The sequence below is a fragment of the Elephas maximus genome, chromosome 3 (assembly GCF_024166365.1).
Source record: "Elephas maximus indicus isolate mEleMax1 chromosome 3, mEleMax1 primary haplotype, whole genome shotgun sequence".
NCBI lineage: Eukaryota > Metazoa > Chordata > Mammalia > Proboscidea > Elephantidae > Elephas > Elephas maximus.
The window spans coordinates 50279942-50301498 of NC_064821.1; the positions used below are offsets into that span (position 1 = coordinate 50279942).

General features: G+C 42.5%; 1 protein-coding gene across 2 annotated transcripts; it reads right to left on the reverse strand.

Moving 5' to 3' along the window:
- Positions 1–7483: 7483 nt before the first annotated feature.
- DFFA (DNA fragmentation factor subunit alpha) lies at positions 7484–21167 on the reverse strand. 2 transcript variants are annotated; one of them, XM_049877891.1, is made up of 6 exons: positions 20942–21166; positions 19000–19161; positions 15617–15759; positions 9875–10064; positions 9504–9655; positions 7484–8730 (listed from the first exon to the last, which is right to left on the reverse strand). In XM_049877891.1, exons 1-6 carry the CDS (start codon positions 21075–21077, stop codon positions 8518–8520), a joined length of 996 nt encoding a protein of 331 aa, XP_049733848.1. In that variant the 5' UTR covers positions 21078–21166; the 3' UTR covers positions 7484–8517. The 2 variants fall into 2 exon arrangements, with proteins under 2 accessions (XP_049733848.1, XP_049733849.1); XM_049877892.1 differs by lacking the exon at positions 19000–19161 and having other exon boundaries at positions 20942–21167.
- Positions 21168–21557: the final 390 nt, after the last annotated feature.

The following is a 21557-nucleotide window of genomic DNA, read 5'->3' on the forward strand; positions in this document are numbered from 1 at the left end:
CATAACAGTAGCTCCTTCCGTGGATTTGTCCCATTTTAAACAAATCAGAAAAGGAAAAATCATTTACGTATTAATAAGAAGAACATTCTGGGCAGCCTACTATTTCTGGTTTCTCATTAAAAAAACAAATAGTTGCTGTTGAGTTGATTCCAACTCATAGAGACGCCATGTGTGTCACAGTAGAACTGTGCTCCATAGGGTTTTCAATGGTTGATTTTTTTCTCGGAAGTAGATTACCAGCCCTTTCTTCCAAAGTGCCTCTGGCTGGACTTGGACCGGCAATCTTGTGGTTAGCAGCCAAGCACGTTAACCATCTGCACCACCGGCAACTGGTTTTACTTCTCATAAACTTAATAAAAATATATATTAACTTTCCATTCATAGTTCAATAATACATGTGCTTGCCTTATTAAAATAATTAGAAGCGGAGAAAAAGCTAAAAAAAATTTTGGTGATAGTTCTTATAACATGATATGGGGAAATACTGAATAAAAATCTAGGATCTATGATTAACTTTCCAGTTGGTTGGCCAGATAGCTGTCTTCCAAATTTCTTGGTATAGACAAGTGAGCACTTCCTGCACTGCATCTGCTTGTTGAAACATCTCAAGTGTAATTTTCAATCACCTCATATGCATGCAGAAGCTGGATGATGAATAAGGAAGACCAAAGAAAAATTGATGCCTTTGAATCATGGTGTTGGCAAAAAATACTGAATATAACATGGACTCCCAAAACAATGAACAAATCTGTCTTGGAAGAAGTAGAGCCAGAATGTTCCTTAGAAGCGAGGATGGCGAGACTTTGTCTCAGATGTTTTGAACATGTTATCGGGAGGGACTAGTCCCTGGAGAAGGACATCATGCTTAGTAGAGGGTCTGCAAAAAAAAAGGAAGACCCTCAAAGAGATGGATTGACACAGTGGCTGTAACAATTGACTCAAACAGCAAGGATTGTGAGAATGGTGCAGGACTGGGTAGTGTTTTGTTCTGTTGTACATAGGGTCAGTATGAGTCGGAACTGACTCGACACCACCTGACAACAACAACAGCAACACAGGTGGCCAGCAGAACTAGCAGAGGCTGGTGTTTGCCTATCTGGCAGCCTGAAGGACATAGTCCTTCTAACTTTGTGAGCTCCAATGCAACTTTGAGGGGCTGGCTGTTTGAGAGAGAGTGTGCCACTTGGGCCGCTGGCAATAAGCACAGATGTGGGAAGGTGAGGACTGGATCTACTTCCAGGTGGAACTGGATTCATGCTGATCTTTACCACTCAGTGAACAATGAATGTGGGATTTACCCACCTTGCCCATTGTTTAGTGCACCCACATTGGAGGTTTTCCAAACAAGCTGAGGACCACACTTGTCAGAGCTGTACAGATGATTCAGATAGTAGCGAGGGGCTCAGACTAAATCATTTCCAAGGTCCTTAAAGACTTCAAGTAATATAAGATACAGCCAAAGCAATTTAAAGCAAAACTCTCCAAATAAAATGAGGAGAAAAACCCTGAAGGCAAAAAAAAAAAAGAATAATTAGGAAATTAAACAGCTAAATAATCTGGTTAGTAAAGGCACATTAATAATTCTTGTAATTAATGCAGTTTTTTTTTTTTTTTTTTTTTTTACAGACTACTATTATTTTATTCCTTTCTCTCTGGAAAATGAAAAATCCATTAGTTTTTTTCCTTTTGCTTTTACCCAGAAATTAAAGATTGGTAAGTGGTAATTAGCACAGCTCCTGTCAAAGCCAATTGCCTAATGGGGACCGACATTTGACTTAAGTTGAAAGAATGGAATACAGCTAATGCGGAGTTCATTAGTCCCAGCTGCTTTCCTTGACATTTATTTTTTCCTTCCATAAGGACAGCCATGCCCTGCTCACTACTGATCTCCTATTTTTAGACATATTGCTGTGCTGCTGTTTCTATTCTAGAAAGCCTAGAGGCACAGTGGGGTTGGGAAGGTAATCGGTACCAGGGGCAACATAATGTGTTTGTGACCTCTCACTACACATTTGGTCTAGAGTTTGCAGATGAAGGTCTTTGCTCTGTGAACCCATAGACCTGGGCCCCAAGGTGCATCTCCTTCTTTGCTCCCGCCCCCATCTCTCTGCCCCTGTCTGAGTAGATGAAAAAGAACCACTCTCTGTTCTATGTGCTAGGTACTATGCTCTGCTTCATATATCGCTTCATTTAATCTTTCCAGCTGTGGGACATTCCGCTAACCTTACATTTGCTGAGACTAAGATCCCAAGAGGTTAGACTCAAGGCAGATTTGTCTCATGCCAAAACCCATAGTGGTTTTTTCCATTATCTCACACAGCCGAGATGCTTGGTGAGTTTGCTTCACCAAGTACAGAATATCAATACCAACACCCAGTCCAGTCAACTGAAGTGCTACTGTATATTTGATAGAAACAATTTAAGAAAGTATTTTTAATTCAGTAGGGCAAACAAAGATGGAGGTGTCAATAAAATTGGTGAATAGAGATACCATTCACTATTCCTAGAATCCAGGGGTTCTTTACTGATGTTCATTGAAGCTTATCGCTCCTACACCAGCAGCACGACTGTGGTTAGGAATCTTCTGGCAATTATATTGTAGGTATATTAGCTCTCTTCCAGTTGGAGTAGACTCCAACTTATTATATTGAAGCTCGAGAAAAAGCCAAATGAGAAAGGGAGTGGCAGAAAAACTTTGAGGAAAGTTGAGATGGTTGTGTGGATAGCTGGTGAAATTTCTAAGCAGACACAAGGGAAGAAAGAGAAGGAAAAACTGGACCTTCCTGAGACCACCAAAAGTAAAAAGGGACCACTGTGAGTGACTACCTGGGGTCACAGCCACAGAACTCCCCTTCCGCCCACTGCCTCCTCTCCTGCTTTGGCCTCATTTTTTCCTCCCACTCCCACCCCAACATACAGTAGTATTTGCTTTTTAGTCCATTTTGTTTCAATACAATTTAATATCAGAGTTAATTCTTTTGTACATTGAAATGAGGGGCTCGGTTAAAAAACAAAACAAAATCTGGCCCCACCCCCTGCCCCAAGAGCAACCAGGATTAGAAGGTACAGCCATCAGTGCGCCTTCCGTTCCCACAGAACTGTGACTTAATGTTTTGAATGTCACTGAATTGCGAAGGTTAGATACGTCGTGTATATAGCTTATGGAAATCATCCAATTAAAATGTCACTTAAAAACACACACACAACAAAAAAAACAGTAATCTGGATGTAGAACAGAATGGGTGGTGTGTGGAACTAAAAGAAAATACGGAGCAGTAAAGAGCACTGGAATTAGAAGCCAAAGACCTGACTTTGGATCTTCTAAATAGACCTGTGACATGAGGCAAGTCACTGAACCTCGCTGAGTCCAGCTCTCCTCATTGGCTCGAACGAGAGCTCACAAGCCCTGCCTTGCCTCGCTCAGTGTTTTGTGAGGCTCCAATGTGACAAGTGTAGTATAGCCTGCAAACTGCTGTAATAACCCTCGGCGAGGAATTTTGAAAATGTGTGGGAATGCTTTTAGTTGTCTCAAAAACTGGAGGGTCTACTAGTGTTGAGTAGGTGGGGTCGGGACCATTGTTTTCTTGGAATGCATGGGACAGAATCTCATAACGAAGAATTGTCCCAAATCTATGTGACTTTTGAGTGTCATGCTGGCCATTCATGTAGATGTTCAAAATTATTTTAGCCTGAAACCTAATTTTATATATAAACAAAATATTTTTTGCAGGTTTTTTTTTTTATTGTGGTAAATATATATACATATATATGTATATATATTTTTAAATTTTTATTGTGCTTTAGGTGAAAGTTTACAATCAAGTCAGTCTTTCATACAAAAATTTAGTATACCTTGCTATATACTCCTAGGTGCTCTCCTCCTAATGAGACAGTACACTCCTTTCCACCCTCTATTTTTGTGTCCATTTGGCCAGCTTCTGACCCCCTCTGCCTTCTCATCTCCCATCCAGACAGGAGCTGCCCACATAGTTTCATGTGTCTACTTGATCCAAGCTCACTCCTCACCAGTATCATTTTCTATCCCATAGTCCAGTCCAATCCCTGTCTGAAGAGTTGGCTTTGGAAATGGTTCCTGTCTTGGGCTAACAAAAGGTCTGGGGACCATGACCTCTGGGGTCCTTCTAGTCTCAGTCAGACCATTAAGTCTGGTCTTTTTATGAGAATTTGAGATCTGAATCCCACTGCTGTCCTGCTCCCTCGGGGGTCCTCTGTGTTGTTCCCTGTCAGGGCAGTCATTGGTTGTAGCCGGGCACCACCTAGTTCTGGTCTCAGGCTAATGTAGTCTCCGGTTATGTGGCCCTTTCTGTCTCTTGGGCTCATAATTACCTGATATCTTTGGTGTTCTTCATTCTCCTTTGCTCCAGGTGGATTGAGACCAATTGATGCATCTTAGAAGGCTGCTTGCTAGCGTTAAGACCCAGATGCCACTCTCCAAAGTGGGATGTAGAATGTTTTAATAGATTTTATTATGCCAATTGACCTAGAAGTTCCCTGAAACCATGGTCCCCAAGCCGCCATCCCTGCTATGCTGGCCTCCGAAGCACTCAGTTTATTCAGGGAACTTCTTTGCTTTTGGTTTAGTCCAGTTTCCTGACCTCTCCTGTATTGTGTGTTGTCTTACCCTTCACTAAAATAGTTCTTGTCTACTAATTAGTGAATACCCCTAACCCTCCCCACTCTCGTAACCATCAAATATTTTCTTCTCTAAACTATTTCTCCAGTTCTTATAATTGTCGTCTCATACAATATTTTGTGACTAACTTCATTCAGCATAATGCCTTCCAGATTCCTCCATGTTATGAAATGTTCCACGGATTCATCGTTGTTCTTTATCAATGTGTAGTATTCCATTGTATGAATATACCATAATTTATTTATCCATTCTTCTGTTGATGGGCAACTTGGTTGCTTCCATCTTTTTGCTATTTTAAGCAGCACTGCAATGAACATGGGTGTGCATATATCTGTTTGTGTAAAGGCTCTTATTTCTCTAGGATATATTCCAAGGAGTGGGGTTGCTGGATCATATGGTCGTTCTATTTCTAGCTTTTTAGGGAAGTGCCAAATCGATTTCCAAAGTGGTTATACCACTTTACATTCCCACCAGCAGTGTATAAATGTTCCAGTCTCTCCACGACCTCTCCAACATTTATTGTTTTGTGTTTTTTGGATTAATGCCAGCCTTGTTGGAGATGGAATCTCATTGTAGTTTTAATTTGCATTTCTCTAATGGCTAATGATCGTGAGCATTTCCTCACGTATCTGTTAGCTACCTGAATGTCTTTAGTGAAGTACCTGTTCATGTCCTTAGCCCATTTTTTTTGAGTTGTCTTTTTGTAGTTGAGTTTTTGCAGTAGCATGTAGATTTTACAGTGTATATACATATTTATATATTAGATATGTATATATATAAAACATCTGCCATTTCAACATTTTCTACATGTACAGTTCAATGACATTAATTACATTCATCATGTTGTACAACCATCTATTGTTGTACAACAAACTATTGGTTTTCAAATTTTTCCATCACCCTCAACAGGAACTCAGTGTCTCCACCCTCCCGCCCCTGGTAACCACTAATGTATACTCTATATACATTTGCCTAACCTAGACATTTCATATAAGCAGGATCATATACTATTTGTCCTTTTGTGACTGACTTATTTCAGCATGTTTTCAAGGTTCATCCATGTTGTAGTATATATTAGGACTTCATTTCTCTCTATGGTTGTCAAACTTTACTGAATGGATACACCACTTTTTATTTATCCATTCATCTGCTGATGGGCATTTAGGCTGTTTCTACCTTTTGGCTGTTGTGAATAATGCCACAATGAACATTGGTGTACGAGTATCTGTTTACATTCCCACTTTCAATTATTTTGGGTATATACCTAGGAGTGGAATTGCTGGATTATATGGTAATTCTATGTTTAACTTGAGAATCCCTCAAACTGTTTTCCACAGTGGCTGTATCATTTACAATCCCACCAGTAATGGATGAGGGTTCCAATTTCTCCATGTCCTTACCAACACCTGTTGTTTCCCATTTTTTTGCTCACAGCCATCTTAGTGGAGGTGAAACGGTATCTCATTGTGGTTTTGATTTGCATTTCTCTAATGACCAATGGCTTCAAGCATCTTTTCATGTGTTTGTTCGTACTTTTTGCAGTTTCCACATACCCTGGATTTTCTAGGAATGCAGCTACCTTGTAAATGAAGGGAGGTATGTTATTCTTTATCCAGAATTTTGCCATTTTAGAAAATCCTATTACCAAGGGCAGTACTGCTTGTGGTATTTGAGTTGGCAATCACTATACACCTACGCTAGTCTGCACCTGTCAAATTCATGATTTCCAACAAGCACCTGACAGCTTCATTGTGCCTTCTGGTATAGTCATGCCCAGACAGTGACATACTGAGATCCGTGTCATTTTATTAGATATTATCTTCCTTTGCTTCTTTTGTACTACTACATCTTGGGTCTTACATCGGTGCTTTTGAAAGTATATATGTAGGTTGTTGTCATGGATTGAATTGTGCCCCCCAAAATATGTGTCAACTTGGTTAGGCCATGATTCTCAGTATTGTGTGGTTGTCCTCCAGTTTGTGATTACAATTTTATGTTAAAGAGGATTAGGGTGAGATTATAACACCCTTACTAAGGGCACATCCCTGATCCAACGTAAAGGGAGTTTCCCTGGGGTGTGGCCTGCACCACCTTTTATCTTACAAGAGATAAAAGGAAAGGGAAGTGAGCAGAGAGGAGGGGACCTCATATCAGAGCATGTTCTTTGGACCCAGGGTTCCTGTGCAGAGAAGCTCCTAGTCCAGGGGAAGATTGATAACAAGGACCTTCCTCCAGAGCCAACAGAGAAAGCCTTCTCCTGGAGCTGACGCCCTGAATTTGGACTTCTAGCCTACTAGACTGTGAGAGAATAAATTTCTCTTTGTTAAAGCCATCTACTTGTAGTATTTCTGTAATAGCAGCACTAGATGACTAAGATAGTAGGTTATCAACTATGGCTTTCATTTTAGGATAATTAAGGAATTACAAAATATGCTACTAAAATAGGAAATGTGAGGGCTAATAGGGTAAGAACCAATGGTGTAAGGCATTAGTAGGGATGCCAAACAGATCTCAGCCCTCGTTTTTTAAGATCACAGAGAAGCAAACAGTCCTTTTTGTTCTGTTTGTTTCTTAACCAACTCTCTCACTTGACCCTAGGACTTAAACTGTTTTATTTCTTTACTTAATAACCAGCTATATATCTCTATCCGGCTACATATTTCTTAAAAATAGAAAAATTCTATTTTTCTCTAAGCCTGCTTAAAAGAAGTCAATGACAAATAAACCATCTTTTCCCTGCAAGGGGATTGTACCATGGATTGCAAAACCCAAAAAACAAGTTTGTACAGAACTAGGAGGTATATTCCACCCGGAGAGACTGGAGCCATATCACTTGGAAATGGAATTTAATGACCTTTATACCCCCCGCTGATAAAACATATTAGAATACTGAAAAGAGTTTCACAGTGGTAACAGATCTAATTTCACAATACTGAGTTAGATATTAGAAATGGTGAATTACACTATCTGTATGTCCCTATGGTCTGCAAACTTAATATATGCCTTTAAACAAACGAAAATATTCATTAACTTGGGAAACAAGTTTTCAGCCATAATCAACACTCTATTCTATCACCTTCTCTATAAACCATTATTTGTTTATAATTTTGCAGTTCTATCTTTAGAACAAGGACAACCTCTGTCTTTAAAAGTACAACTAATAACCAACTGCTGTCCAGTGCATTCCAATTCATGGCAACCCCATTTGTGCCAGAGTAGTGTGAGCCACAGGAGTTTCAATGGCTGATTTTTCAGAAGTAGATTGCCAGGCCTTTCTTCCAAGGTGCCTCTGGGCAGACTCAAGCCTCCAGCCTTTTGGTTAACAGCTAAGCATGATAACCATTTGTGCCACCCAGGTACTCCTTTAGAACCAAGACCAAAAAACCCCCAAACCTGTTGCTGCTGAGTCGATTTCGACTCATAGCGACCCTACAGGACAGAGTAGAACTGCCCCACAGGGTTTCCAAGGAGTGGCTGGTAGATTCGAACACTGACCTTTTGGTCAGCAGCCATAACTCTTAACCACTGCACCATCAGGGCTTCAGAACAAGGACAATGAATCCAAAATATGACAATTCCTTTTTACTGTCCTTCAGTGACTTTTAAACATGGAGCATAAGAACATGTAATCAGAGGAAATGGGATATGGCTATTGCAGCTATGGTGTATCATTCAAAATAGGTGGAAGGGCATATGTTGAGATGTGTAAAGGCTTTTCTGGAGGGCTATAAAGCCAGCCTTCCAGCCTGTTCCAGAACATGCCCTAAGGCAGGGTATGGAGTAGTCTGTAGGTGTCAATGAATCTGGCTAAAGGTATTTCCTGATAACAAAAACCAGGCCACAGAGTTTCCTTGTAGCTGTAGCTAGGTGGGGTCTTGCTTAGCTCGTTTCGGACTCTGCAGCTGTCCAGGCCGTGAAGTCTTCCTTGCTGATACGCTCCTGAGAGACCGCAAACTCTGTATCTGCTGTAGACGCAGGCTGAGCTCCTGCTCACAGGCTTGTTGAACAGTTTCAGTTCTCTTTTTGTCCCAGTTCAAAGCAACAGCCAATGCTTTGGGGTCTTCCTTGGTAACCAACTGCAGCAAGAACAGGAATCATTGATAACCACTCCTTCTGCTACCCCTGTGTGCTGCTTTACTGCCTTTCCTTAGGAGAGGAGCATTTGGCAACACTGATTTATGCTATGTCTTTATGCTGAAATGCCATCACCGGGTTTGTTTCATATTAAATTGTCACATGCCTTTTCTTACCATACAACAGGAAAGGGTCTCCAGAAAAAAAACTGCTTGGAGCAACTCTAAAGTCACCCACCTACAGGAAATTTAGCCAAGTTCAAATCAGTTTCCTTCCTTTTTAACAGGAAGGTATGTGGCGACAGACAGGGAAGAGGATGAACAATAAGAAATACGGTAACACCCATCCTGATAGCTTCCCTTCATCAAGTTTCTAGTTCCCCTGTCTCAGCCAGCACAAGGTGACCCCCTCAAGGGGTGTTTCCTTATGTGCCTCAGGATTTACTATGTACCTTCTTCAACCACTGACAGAACTGGAAGCCATCTCAGAAGCCTGAGTCCAGCTACGCCTCCTTGTCAGGTTCAGTCACTCCACTACTGACCCTGGACCAGAGGATAATGCTAGATGAGCTGAGGAAGTGCGTATTTTAAATAGCTATTTGGAATTAGGTTAAATGAGATGTCTATAAATGCTATGACATACAATAGGTGAATTGGCAGCTAAGATTCACGATCTGCAGAGGTGAAAAAACAATCCCCTACCAGCCTCTGCACTGTAATACTCCACCTCTACAGCAAGACATTCCTGCAGCTCAGGGTCCCTGGTTCTCGCCCACCTCCAAATCCTGACTGGATAAGCTCAGTTCTGGAGCAGGCTTCTCCTTCAGCACGGTAAGGACCTGGCTTGTGAGTGTAACTCCAGAGAACATCTCTCTGCTTGTACCCATGTCGACTGCATCCACCTCTTCAACAAACCCAGTTTTGGACTCTACAAAGCAAGCATGAGATCGAGATCAGCACACTGAGTAATTAGTCAGCTACACAAAGAACCACCCAGAGTAACGTCAGGCAAGGGATAAACATGTCAAGATCCTGGCAGCTGGGGCTTCAGAGTGTTTGACTGCATTGTCAAATTTTGTTCTTTTTCCAGGAAATGCTCTATAAGTACTTGGCTCTCACTGTAACACCCCCAACGAAAGAGTCCTACCTTCCTGCTTTGACAAGATGCTGCCCTCCTTCTCCAAAGCCCGTATATAAAGCTCCAGGAGTTGCTTGGATTGGCGGGCTTCCTCTCTCTGGTCAAGCACCTGCTGGAGGGTGTTCTGGAGCCCCTGGACTGCAGCACAGCTTTGGCCGAGTTCCTGAGCCAGGTCTGAACATGGGACATCGATGAGCACCTAATAAAGAGACAGGGACTCTAAGAAATCTAAAAGTACATCCTGAGCATGGCACTCTATCTCTCAAATACATCAATCTCAGAGGCTCATTTCATCTATTTCCCAAAGCTACCTAATATGACTGACTGAGAGTCAGCAGAGAGGCATGTATGTTTTCTCGTGAAAAAATTAGTAAAACAACACCTTAGTGTCCCATTAAAAAAAAACAAAACTATGATATCAAGAAATTCAATTCTGTAGGATAGAATGGAGAAGCTATATGATACAATGTATCAATACAAGGTTGTTTTAAGCAAAAGTTCCTTTAACAATTTTAACCTTAAACATTTTTTATTGTACATGATCATATAGAAAAATCAAACCCTAAAGCTCTAAACTGTAACTTATACCTAGTTTTTAAAAAATAATATTGTGTTTCGGTGAAGGTTTTAAACAGCAGTTTGGGTTCCCATTCGACAATTTCTACACAAACTGTTCAGTGACACTGGTTACATTTCTTTACAGTGCACGAACATTGTCATTATTTCTGTTCTGGTTGTTCGGTTTCCATTAGTTTCCCTGCCTGCTTATATTCTCATCTTTCTTTTAAAGTAATTATTGGCCGTTTGGTCTCATAGATTTTTTAAAGGAGCAAAGTACTCAGTGGTATTCTTTGTTGTGTGAGTCAATCCGTTATCAAAGTTTAAAGAGTATCTCGGGGCAACAGTCTTGGGAAGTCCTCGAGTCTCAACCAGTCTAGTAAGTCTGGTTTTTTTTTAAAGGAATTTGAGGTTCTATTCCATACATCCAGTTTCTAAATAACATGTTTGGTCTGTGAAGTGCGGGAGAGCTGACTTGTTAACATCCTAAATCTGCTAGGATAATAATTTTTAAAAAGGCTCAATGTTTTTGCATATACAGTAATTAGATTAAAAATAGTCTTTAGAAGAGAAAGATCAAACTGCTGAAACTGTTGAGCATGGTTCTAAACTCACAACATTGTGTAACTGTCACCTCTGTCTAGTTCCAAAACATTTTCCTCACCCCAAAAGGAGACCCTGGACCCATTAAGCAGTTACTCCCCCATTCTCCCCTCCCCCAACCCCTGGCAAACACTAACCTACCTTCTGTCTCAATGGATTTACCTATTCTAGACACTTCACATAAGTGTAATTATACAATGTATGGCCTTCTGTGACTGGCTTCTTTCACATAGCATAATGTTTTCAAGGTTCATTCACGTTGTAGCATATATTAATTAGTGGTTTATTTCTTTTTACGGCTGCATAACATTCCGTTGTATGGATACCCCAATTTTATTCATCTATTCATCAAATAATGAATACTTGGGTGGTTTCCACTTCTTGGCTACTTATATCTCCTTTTGCACCTCTTGGATTTTGAACCACATAAAGGCATCCCTGGTGGCACAGTAGTTAAGTGTTTGGCTGCTAACCGAAAGTTTGGCAGTTTGAATCCATCAGCTGCTTCTTGGAAACCTCATGGGACAGTTCTACTCTGTCCAATAGGGTCACTATGAGTTGGAATTGACTGGATGACAATGGTTTTTTTTTTTTTTGCATTTTGTCATTTGCTTTATTTTATGGTTTTGTGTCAGATCTTTTTTTTAATTGAACATTAGATGAAGGTTTACAGAACAAACTAGTTTCTCATCAAACAGTACACACATTATTGTATGACACTGGTTAACAACCCCATGATATGTCAACACTCTCCCTTCTCAACCCTTGGTTCCCTATTACCAGCTGTCTTATTCCCACCTATTTTCCAGTCCCTGCCCCAGGGCTGGTGCACCCCTTTAGTCTTGTTTTGTTCGACGGGACTGTTCAATCTTTGGCTGAAGGGTAAACCTCAGGAGTGACCTCATTACTGAGCGAAATGGTGTCTGGGAGCCATACTCTCGGGGTTCCTCCAGTCTCTGTCAGGCCAGCAAATCTGGTCTTTCTTTTTTTTTTTTTTAATTTTTATTGAGCTTCAAGTGAACGTTTACAAATCAAGTCAGTCTGTCACATATAAGTTTTTTTTTTTATTAACTTTTACTGCGCTTCAACTGAACGTTTACAAATCAAGTCAGACTGTCACATATAAGTTTATATACACCTTACTCCGTACTCCCACTTGCTCTCCCCCTAATGAGTCAGCCCTTCCAGTCTCTCCTTTCGTGATAATTTTGCCAGCTTCCAACCCTCTCTACCCTCCCATCCCCCCTCCAGACAGGAGATGCCAACACAATCTCAAGTGTCCACCCAATCCAAGTAGCTCACTCTTCATCAGCATCTCTCTCCTACCCACTGTCCAGTCCCTTCCATGTCTGATGAGTTGTCTTCTGGAATGGTTCCTGTCCTGGGCCAACAGAAGGTTTGGGGACCATGACTGCCAGGATTCCTCTAGTCTCAGTCAGACCATTAAGTATGGTCTTTTTGTGAGAATTTGGGGTCTGCATCCCACTGATCTCCTGTTCCCTCAGGGGTTCTCTGTTGTGCTCCCTGTCAGGGCAGTCATTGGTTGTGGCTGGGCACCAACTAGTTCTTCTGGTCTCAGGATGATGTAAGTCTCTGGTTCCTATGGCCCTTTCTGTCTCTTGGGCTCATAGTTATCATGTGATGTTGTTCTTCATTCTCCTTTGATCCAGGTGGGTTGAGACCAATTGATGCATCTTAGATGGCCGCTTGTTAGCATTTAAGACCCCAGACACCACATTTCAAAGTGGGATGCAGAATGTTTTCATAATAGAATTATTTTGCCAATTGACTTAGAAGTCCCCTTAAACCATGGTCCCCAAACTCCTACCCTTGCTCCGCTGACCTTTGAAGCATTCAGTTTATCCCGGAAACGTCTTTGCTTTTGGTCCAGTCCAGTTGAGCTGACCTTCCATGTATTGAGTATTGTCCTTCCCTTCACCTAAAGTAGTTCTTATCTACTAACTAATCAGTAAAAAACCCTCTCCCACCCTCCCTCCCTCCCCTCCTCGTAACCACAAAAGTATGTGTTCTTCTCAGTTTATACTATTTCTCAAGATCTTATAATAGTGGTCTTATACAATATTTGTCCTCTTGCCTCTGACTAATTTCGCTCAGCATAATGCTTTCCAGGTTCCTCCATGTTATGAAATGTTTCACAGATTCGTCACTGTTCTTTATCGAAGCGTAGTATTCCATTGTGTGAATATATCACAATTTATTTAACCATTCATCCGCTGATGGACACCTTGGTTGCTTCCAGCTTTTTGCTATTGTAAACAGAGCTGCAATAAACATGGGTGTGCATATATCTGTTTGTGTGAAGGCTCTTATTTCTCTAGGGTATATTCTGAGGAATGGGATTTCTGGGTTGTATGGTAGTTCTATTTATAACTGTTTAAGATAATGCCAGATAGATTTCCAAAGTGGTTGTACCATTTTACATTCCCACCAGCAGTGTATAAGAGTTCCAATCTCTCCCCAATCTCTCCCACATTTATTATTTTGTGTTTTTTGGATTAATGCCAGCCTTGTTGGAGTGAGATAGAATCTCATCGTAGTTTTAATTTTCATTTCTCTAATGGCTAATGATCGAGAGCATTTTCTCATGTATCTGTTAGCTGCCTGAATATCTTCTTTAGTGAAGTGCGTGTTCATATCCTTTGCCCATTTCTTGATTGGGTTGTTCGTCTTTTTGTGGTTGAGTTTTGACAGAATCATATAGATTTTAGAGATCAGGCGCTGGTCGGAGATGTCACAGCTGAAAATTCTTTCTCAGTCTGTAGGTGGTCTTTCTACTCTTTTGGTGAAGTCTTTAGATGAGCATAGGTGTTTGATTTTTAGGAGCTCCCAGTTATCGGGTTTCTCTTTGTCATTTTTGGTAATGTTTTGTATTCTGTTTATGCCTTGTATTAGGGCTCCTAACGTTGTCCCTATTTTTTCTTCCATGATCTTTATCGTTTTAGTCTTTATGTTTAGGTCTTTGATCCACTTGGAGTTAGTTTTTGTGCATGGTGTGAGGTATGGGTCCTGGTTTCATTTTTTTGCAAATGGATATCCAGTTATGCCAGCACCATTTGTTAAAAAGACTATCTTTTCCCCAATTAACTGTGGGTTTTTAATTAAAAAAATAAATACTAAAACTATTTTGTATGATACTCTGATGGTGGACATATGATGTTATGCATTTGTCAAAACCCATAGGACTATACGACACAAAGAGTGAACTGTAATATGAACTGTGATCTTTAGTTAATAATCATGTAACAAGATTGGTTCAGCTGTAACAAATGGACCACAGGAATATAAGATGTTAATAACAGGAGAACCGTGTGGAGGGGCACAGGGCATATACGGGAACTCTGCACGATTTTTCTGTAAACCTACACCTGCTCTAAAAAAAAGTCTATTAAAACAAATCTATAAATTAAAAAAATAATCCCGCCCTCTTAGAGGCCTTCCTTGATCTCCCAATCTACAGCAGCCCCCTCGTTGCTCTCTGCACACCTCCCTGTCTGAAACGCTTGCTTGCTTGTTGTTAGCCTCCCATCAGAACACGAGTTCTGTTAGAGCAAGTTCCCTTGTGTGGCTTGTTCGCCACCGTAACCCCAAAGCACAGAACCATGCCAGGCTCAGGGCAGGGGCTCAATGCATATTTTCTGAACTAATACCCCAATTTTTTACAGAAGAGGAAATGCAAGCAGAGAAGTTAGGTTACTGGCTCAAAGTCATATGGATGGAGCTGAGATCTGAACCCAGCTACTCCAACTCTGCAGCCCACTCCATATCCCTAAACAGTACACTCTCAGCCCCCAGAGTTCACCTGATTAAGGCTAGTCATCAGTATTTTTAAAAACATGATTCTGACACAGGGTGAGGGTTAAAAAAATTACTACTCTACGTGAAAGCAAGAACTATAAAAGGAAGACTCTTAACTGTGATTTGAGAATTATACAACAATTAAGAATTAAGGGAAATGAACACAACAGAGAACCCCTGAGGGAGCTGGAGAGCAGTGGGATGCAGACCTCAAATTCTCGTAAAAAGGCCAGACTTAATGGTCTGACTGAGACTAGAAGGACCCCAGAGGTCATGGTCCCCAAGACAGGAACCATTCCCAAAGCCAACTCTTCAGACAGGGATTGGACTGGACAATGGGATAGAAAATGATACTAGTGAGGAGTGAGCTTCTTGGGTCAAGCAGACACATGAGACTATGTGGGCAGCTCCTGTCTGGAGGGGAGATGACAGGGCAAAGCGGGTCAGAAGCTGGCTGAATGGACAAGAAAAGAGAGAGTGGAGGGAAGGAGTATGCTGTCTCATTAGGGGGAGTGCAATTAGGAGTGTATTTTCTTAGCAAGGTGTATGTAAATTTTTGTATGAGAGACTGACTTGATTTGTAAACTTTCACTTAACGTACAATAAAAATTAAAAAAAAACAAACAGGAGAAATGAAATTATCGTGGCCAGATGCGTGGACGCTAAGAAGGTGCTGGCACTGCAGAGGCGGATGAGTGCTGCTGTAGCTGGAAGAGGTAGCTTACCTGGAGGTCCTCCTCTGACAGGAGGATGATGCTAGAAAGGGTGGCTTACCTGGAGGTCCTCCTCTGACAGGAGGATGATGCTAGAAAGATCTTCTTTGAGCTGCCTGGCCACATTCTTCCACTTCAATCCTACCCCGCTGTCTGTTTCATCTACATCAAAGGACTCTTGGGAAATCCAAGCTGTGCCTCCATCTGATAAATGGGAGAAAACACCAGTCACAGTCATAGTACCCAGAAGTACCACTTTCACTGCTGCCCCCAACAGACACACAGAGCATCTTCAGGATGTCTGCCCATCCCCCTGCTTGGCCACGTAGAGTGATTTCAGTGGTGGAAGAAATACTTTTTCTCAAAGATTCCTAGGAAAGCCAATCCCTGTCTAGAACCTTAATTTTCCCTCTTCTTCCATCTTCTATTTAGTTCCATGTGAAACCACCCTGCGTTCTCCTGTGGGAAGAAGCCATTAAACCCAAAGTACAGTCCTGCATACCCAGGATCCCACATTTCCCTTTTAGTTAGTTTTGTGTGTCTAGGTGTTACCATTTTTGTCTACAAAAGTATTCATTCTCACCAGTGCTTCTCCTGTGCTTGGGGATTGATCCTATCCGTAACTGGGGGAGCTGCACCCATTGTTTGCTGTCCCTAGGGTTCAAGTACAAAGGTGGCTGGTAGGGCCACTGCTAAAGGGCAATTTCCTCAATTTAGTGGTAGAGGCATTTCCCTCAGGATACTTCTCTAGCCTTTCATCCTTCAGTTTGATAGATATAGTGATGGTGATGATATAACATTTATTCCTTACTGTGTGCCAGGTAACATGTAAATGGTTTATATCAGTTTATATATGGTTCTCAACTAGAAGCCATTCTGCCCCCCAGGGGACACTTGGCAAAGTCTGGATACACTTGGTTGCCACAACTAGGGAAGAGGGTTTTCATGGACTGAATTATGTTGCCCCAAAAATGTATATATCAACTTGGTTAGGCCATGATTCCCAGTATTATGTAGTTGTCCTCCACTTTGTGATTGTAATTTTATGTCAAAGAGGATTAGAGTGGGATTGTAACACCCTTAGCAGGTCACATCCCTGATCCAAGGTAAAGGGAGTTTCCCTGGGGTGTGGCCTGTACCACCTTTTATCTCTCAAGAGATAAAAGGAAAGGGAAGCAAGCAGAGTTGAGGACCTCATGCCATCAAGAAAGCAGCACCAGGAGCGGAGCGCATCCTTTGGACCTGGGGTCCCTGAGTCTGAGAAGCTCCTCGACCAGGGGAAGATTGAGAACAAGGATCTCCCTCCAGAGCTGATAGAGACAGAAAGCTTTCCCCTGGAGCCAACACCCTGAATTCGGATTTGTAACCTACTAGACTGTGAGAAAATAAATTTCTCTTTGTTAAAGCCATCCACTTGTGGTATTTCTGTTATAGCAGCACTGATGACTAGGACAGAATTTGGTACCAAGAGAGTAAGGTGCTGCTATAACATGGAAGCGGTTTTGAAACTGTGAATAGATACAGGAGCAGCAGCAACAGAGGGCCAGCAGCAGCAGAGAAACCGCAGCGGCAGAGAATCAGCGAAGAGCAGAACCGGGAGACCAGGGCCAGACAGTGCTGGAGCTGACCCACGGGGCAAAACAGCTGAGTGCCTGTGCACAGGAGGCTTCCTGGTGGAGTGCGGTGCCTCCAGGCACTTACTGGTGGAGCTACAGAGCTTTCAAACACTTGTCCCAGCAGGCCAGATGTGGGCATGAGGCCAGAGGGCCAAGAGGCAAGAAACCAGGACTCGGAAGCTGAAGAGACAAGAAACACAGGAAGCTGAGCTGCCTCAGTTTCAAGAGGTATGGCCTTGACCTCTGGGGTTTCAAAGGGTGGAGCCATGGCCTCTGGTGTTTCTAAGGGTGGAGTTGCCACTCAGATGGACTAGGAGAATTGTGCACCTAAAGCCAAGGGAGCAGAGTTGCTGTCCCAGTGGGCCTGGAAGGTGGAGCTGAAGCCCAGGGCCGAGGGGCTTCCACTCAGAATCTAAAGAGTATGGCCAATACCTAGAGTCTGGAGGGCAGAGCTATTGTGTGAATAGTCTCAGAGAACAGAGGGTTATTTCCAAAGTCTTGAGGACTAATGCAATGTTTTCTACTGACTTGCTTGGTGCCTCTTATGCCTTCTTTCCCTCCAATTTCTCCCATTTGTAATGGAAATGTCTAGCTTGTTCCTGTTCTGCCATTGTACCTTTGGAAGCAGGTAACTCGTATTCTAGATTTCACAGAAGAGGAGGAATTTTTGGATTTTGGACTTGGAGTTAAGACTTTTGGTATGATATGATAGAATGAATATATTCTGCATGTTGCAAGGATTGATTTTTGGGGGACCAAAGGGTGGAATGTCATGGATTGAATTATGTCCCCCAAAAACGTGTACATCAATTTGGCTGGGCCATGATTTCCAGCATTGTGTGGTTGTCCTCCATTTTGTGATTGTTATTTTAAGTTAAAAAGGATTAGGGTGGGATTGTAAAACCACCCTTACCCAGGTCACATCCCTGATCCAGTGTAAAGGGCGTTTCCCTGGGGTATGGCCTGTACCACCTTTTTTCTCTCAAGAGATAAAAGGGAAGCTAGCAGAGAGTTGGGGACCTCATATCACCAAGAAAGCAGCACCAGGAGCAGAGTGCGTCCTTTGGACATGGGGCCTCTGCACCTGAGAATCTCCTTGACCAGGGGAAGATTGAGGACAAGGACCTTTGTCCAGAGCCAATAGAGACAGAAAGCCTTCCCCTGGAGCCAACACCCTGAATTTGGACTTGTAACCTCCTAGACTGTGAGGAAATAAATTTCTCTTTGTTAAAGCCGTCCACTTCTGGTATTTCTGTTGTAGCAGCACTAGAAGACTAAGACAAGGATGCTGCTGGCATCTAATAGGTAGAGGCCAGGGATGCTGCTTAACATCCTATAGTGTACAGGATAGTTCTCCACAACAAAGAATTATCCGGTCAAAACTGTTAACAGGATTAAGGTTGAGGAACCCTGGTTAATACATATTATGTTATATTATCCTTACAACAATCTGAGGAAATAGGTACTATAATTATTATCTCAGTTAGGCACTGAAAGGCTATGTAATTTGCCCACAGTCACATGGCTAATAAACAGCAGAGCCAGGATTCAGACCCAGGCAGCCTGACTTCGGCTTGCAGTACTGATCTCTCTGCCACGCTGCATTTTAACTGGTCTGTGAATTAGTCGAGAATGGGGCCTCCATCTCACTCACTTTTACCTCTAGGACTTAACACCATGTGTGGCACACAGAAGGAGTTCAGAAAATGTTTGCTGCATACATGCTTAAACAGCCCGACAAACAGCAACCAGCTGGCTGTGCAATGAAGTTAATGGTGATGGATGTTGTGTCACACAGGTCATTTTAGATATGGCCAGTGTTTCTTACCTGAATTGTTGTATGTCCACTTCTCATTACTGGCCAATGCCACAAACTTAGTGTTGGAAGGCAGACACAGGAAGTAATCGTCATCATCTACTATGGTGCCATCCTCTGCCAGGACCAGGGTGACTGGTGCCAAGGACTTATCAATGGCCAGAATGTCACAAGCTGAGAGAGATAAAATATTTGGCAACTAAAAAATTCTGCTCTTCAGAGAACTCAAGATCCAAAGAGCAAATTCACATCCGTAAGGAAATTATAACCTCAACTACTGGCAACCACAACTACTGATACTGACATAGAAATAGCACTTAACACATGCCTGGTACTGTTCTAAGTGCTTTTCATCTACAATATTTAATCCTTATAACAATTCTAGAGGGTAGGTGCTATTATTATTCCCATTTTACTGATGAGAAAAAACCAAGGCTCGGAGAGGTTAAGTAACTTGCCCAAGCTAGTTAAGTGAGAGAATCAGGATTTAAATCCAGTCTTGCTCTTGGAAATGTGTTTCCTACAGGTATTCTACACTACACACAAGAGGCACTCAAGTCTTTCGGTATACAGCAAACTATACCAAAGTCTGGTTTGGCTCCTTGTAAATGAGTAATCTTTTTTTCATTTATTCAGTAGCCATCTTAAATTCTCTGGTGTGTTGAATGTCAAAAAAAAAAAAACAAACAAACTTTTTGATCTTTGTAGCATCTTTCTTTGCAGCTTTTCTAATCTATAGGAAAGCATAAGAGAAACAAGTTTGTATCAGTTTCTTTTCATCTTTATTATCACTACACAAGAGGCTTTCCCCAGGGCAGCTCTGTCCCATCCACTTTAGTGATGGTGATGAGACAAAAGTAGGCAGAAGTAGCAAAGACTATAAATATCTTTAGGGAATGTTGTCTACCACCCAAATAGCAGTAGAAAAGCAAGCAAGCCTTGCATAGGCCGAGCTCCACTGAACACAAGCATTTACACAAGCTTCTGTACCAAGTACATCCAGACGGATGCATTTTTCAGTGACAAAAAAAAAAAAAAGAAACCCTCACAGACTTAAGTAACCTAATGCCAGAAAATAAATACACAGCAAAAGCCATATCAGCAGAACATGTGCAATGCTTTGGCTGCTCCTAAGTCTTTGAAAGACTTCTGTATGATAACTGGTTGGAACTTAAGTGTCTCTAAAGAGGAAGCAGTGTACTGACACACACTGTGACTATATGCCTGGGGATAGCTCACTCGTTTAACCATATATGGCTTATAACATTTGGAAGTCATTTGAATATATCATCTCAATATATCAGCTCTTGTTGAGAGTCCTACCAGTCCTGGCAAGCAGCACCGGAACTATTACACCCCATTTTCCAATGAGAAAACTGAGGGTCGAGAGATGCTAGTGCAAGGTCAAGCAGCTAGTAACAACATGGGGCTAGGGCTCAGAACTTCTGTCATCTCAGTCACACACAACACTCAACACCGTTCCTCTGTCTGGACTTCTAGGACAGTCAGAAGCCGCTCCCTCTTTCCGGTACAGGTACCTGCCGGAGCTGACGGTGAAAATCCGCCCCCCGGTGGCTCAGCTGGAGGCCCCCAGTACCATTTTAACGATTCAGAGTGACAGAAATACACTGGGCTAGATATGGTCAGAAATCAGTATAATTCTAGGCAAGACAGCTAAGTCGAGCCTCTTAAATTTGCATATTTCTTCCCGTCTACTTTTTTCCACATTTAAGAGTCTCACCTGAGATAAAGTTTCAGCGCCTTGTAAACGACTATGAAACGTTTCGAAACCTGTAAAGCGCTATACCCACGCCGAGTTATTTCGGTGCCGTTTCCCAAGGCTCCACCGGCCCTTCAAGTCTGCCCAGGTCGCCCCTCGAACCCCGACCGGTCCCCGCCCGACTTCCTCTCCCGCCCGGTCCCTCCCCAGCCCCTGCCCCAGCGCAGTACTAACCCTTGCTTCTCAGCTCCTCGAGGCAGGAGACCGCCACGCCATGCAGTTCGAGGCTGTGATTGCGGCGCAGCAGACATGGCTTCAGTGCCCGGATCTCGCCGGGTTCAGGAGCCCCGGTACCCTCAGTCACCTCCATCCTTTTCAAGGTGGGACCTGAAGGACTGGGAGAAGTCAGGGAAGCTCGGTGCTGCGGTCCCCCCACCCCTGCAGCATGCCGGGGGATGTAGTTCTCTTCCCTCAAATCACCCGTGGGACCAAGGCACTCCGGGAGATGTAGTTCTAGTCGCCTCTAATCACGTGTGCGGCCCCGGGGCATGCCGGGAGTGGTAGTCTCTCCATCCAAAGCGGACTTCAAACCCAAACCCAAGCCAAACCCAGTGCCGTTGAGTCAATTCTGACTCATAGCGACCCTACAGGACAGAGTAGAACTGCCCCAAGCGGACTTCAGTTCCCCTTAAATCGCGCTATTAAGCGCAACAGGAGTTTGTTTCAACCTTGCTTAAAAAAAAAAAACCCAGAGTTGCAATTGCATGTTCACAAATGAGGCCAATAGGGATTTATTTTGCAATATGAAATACAGGCATTTGGAATCCCTTGGGTTTTTACCGTACTCTTA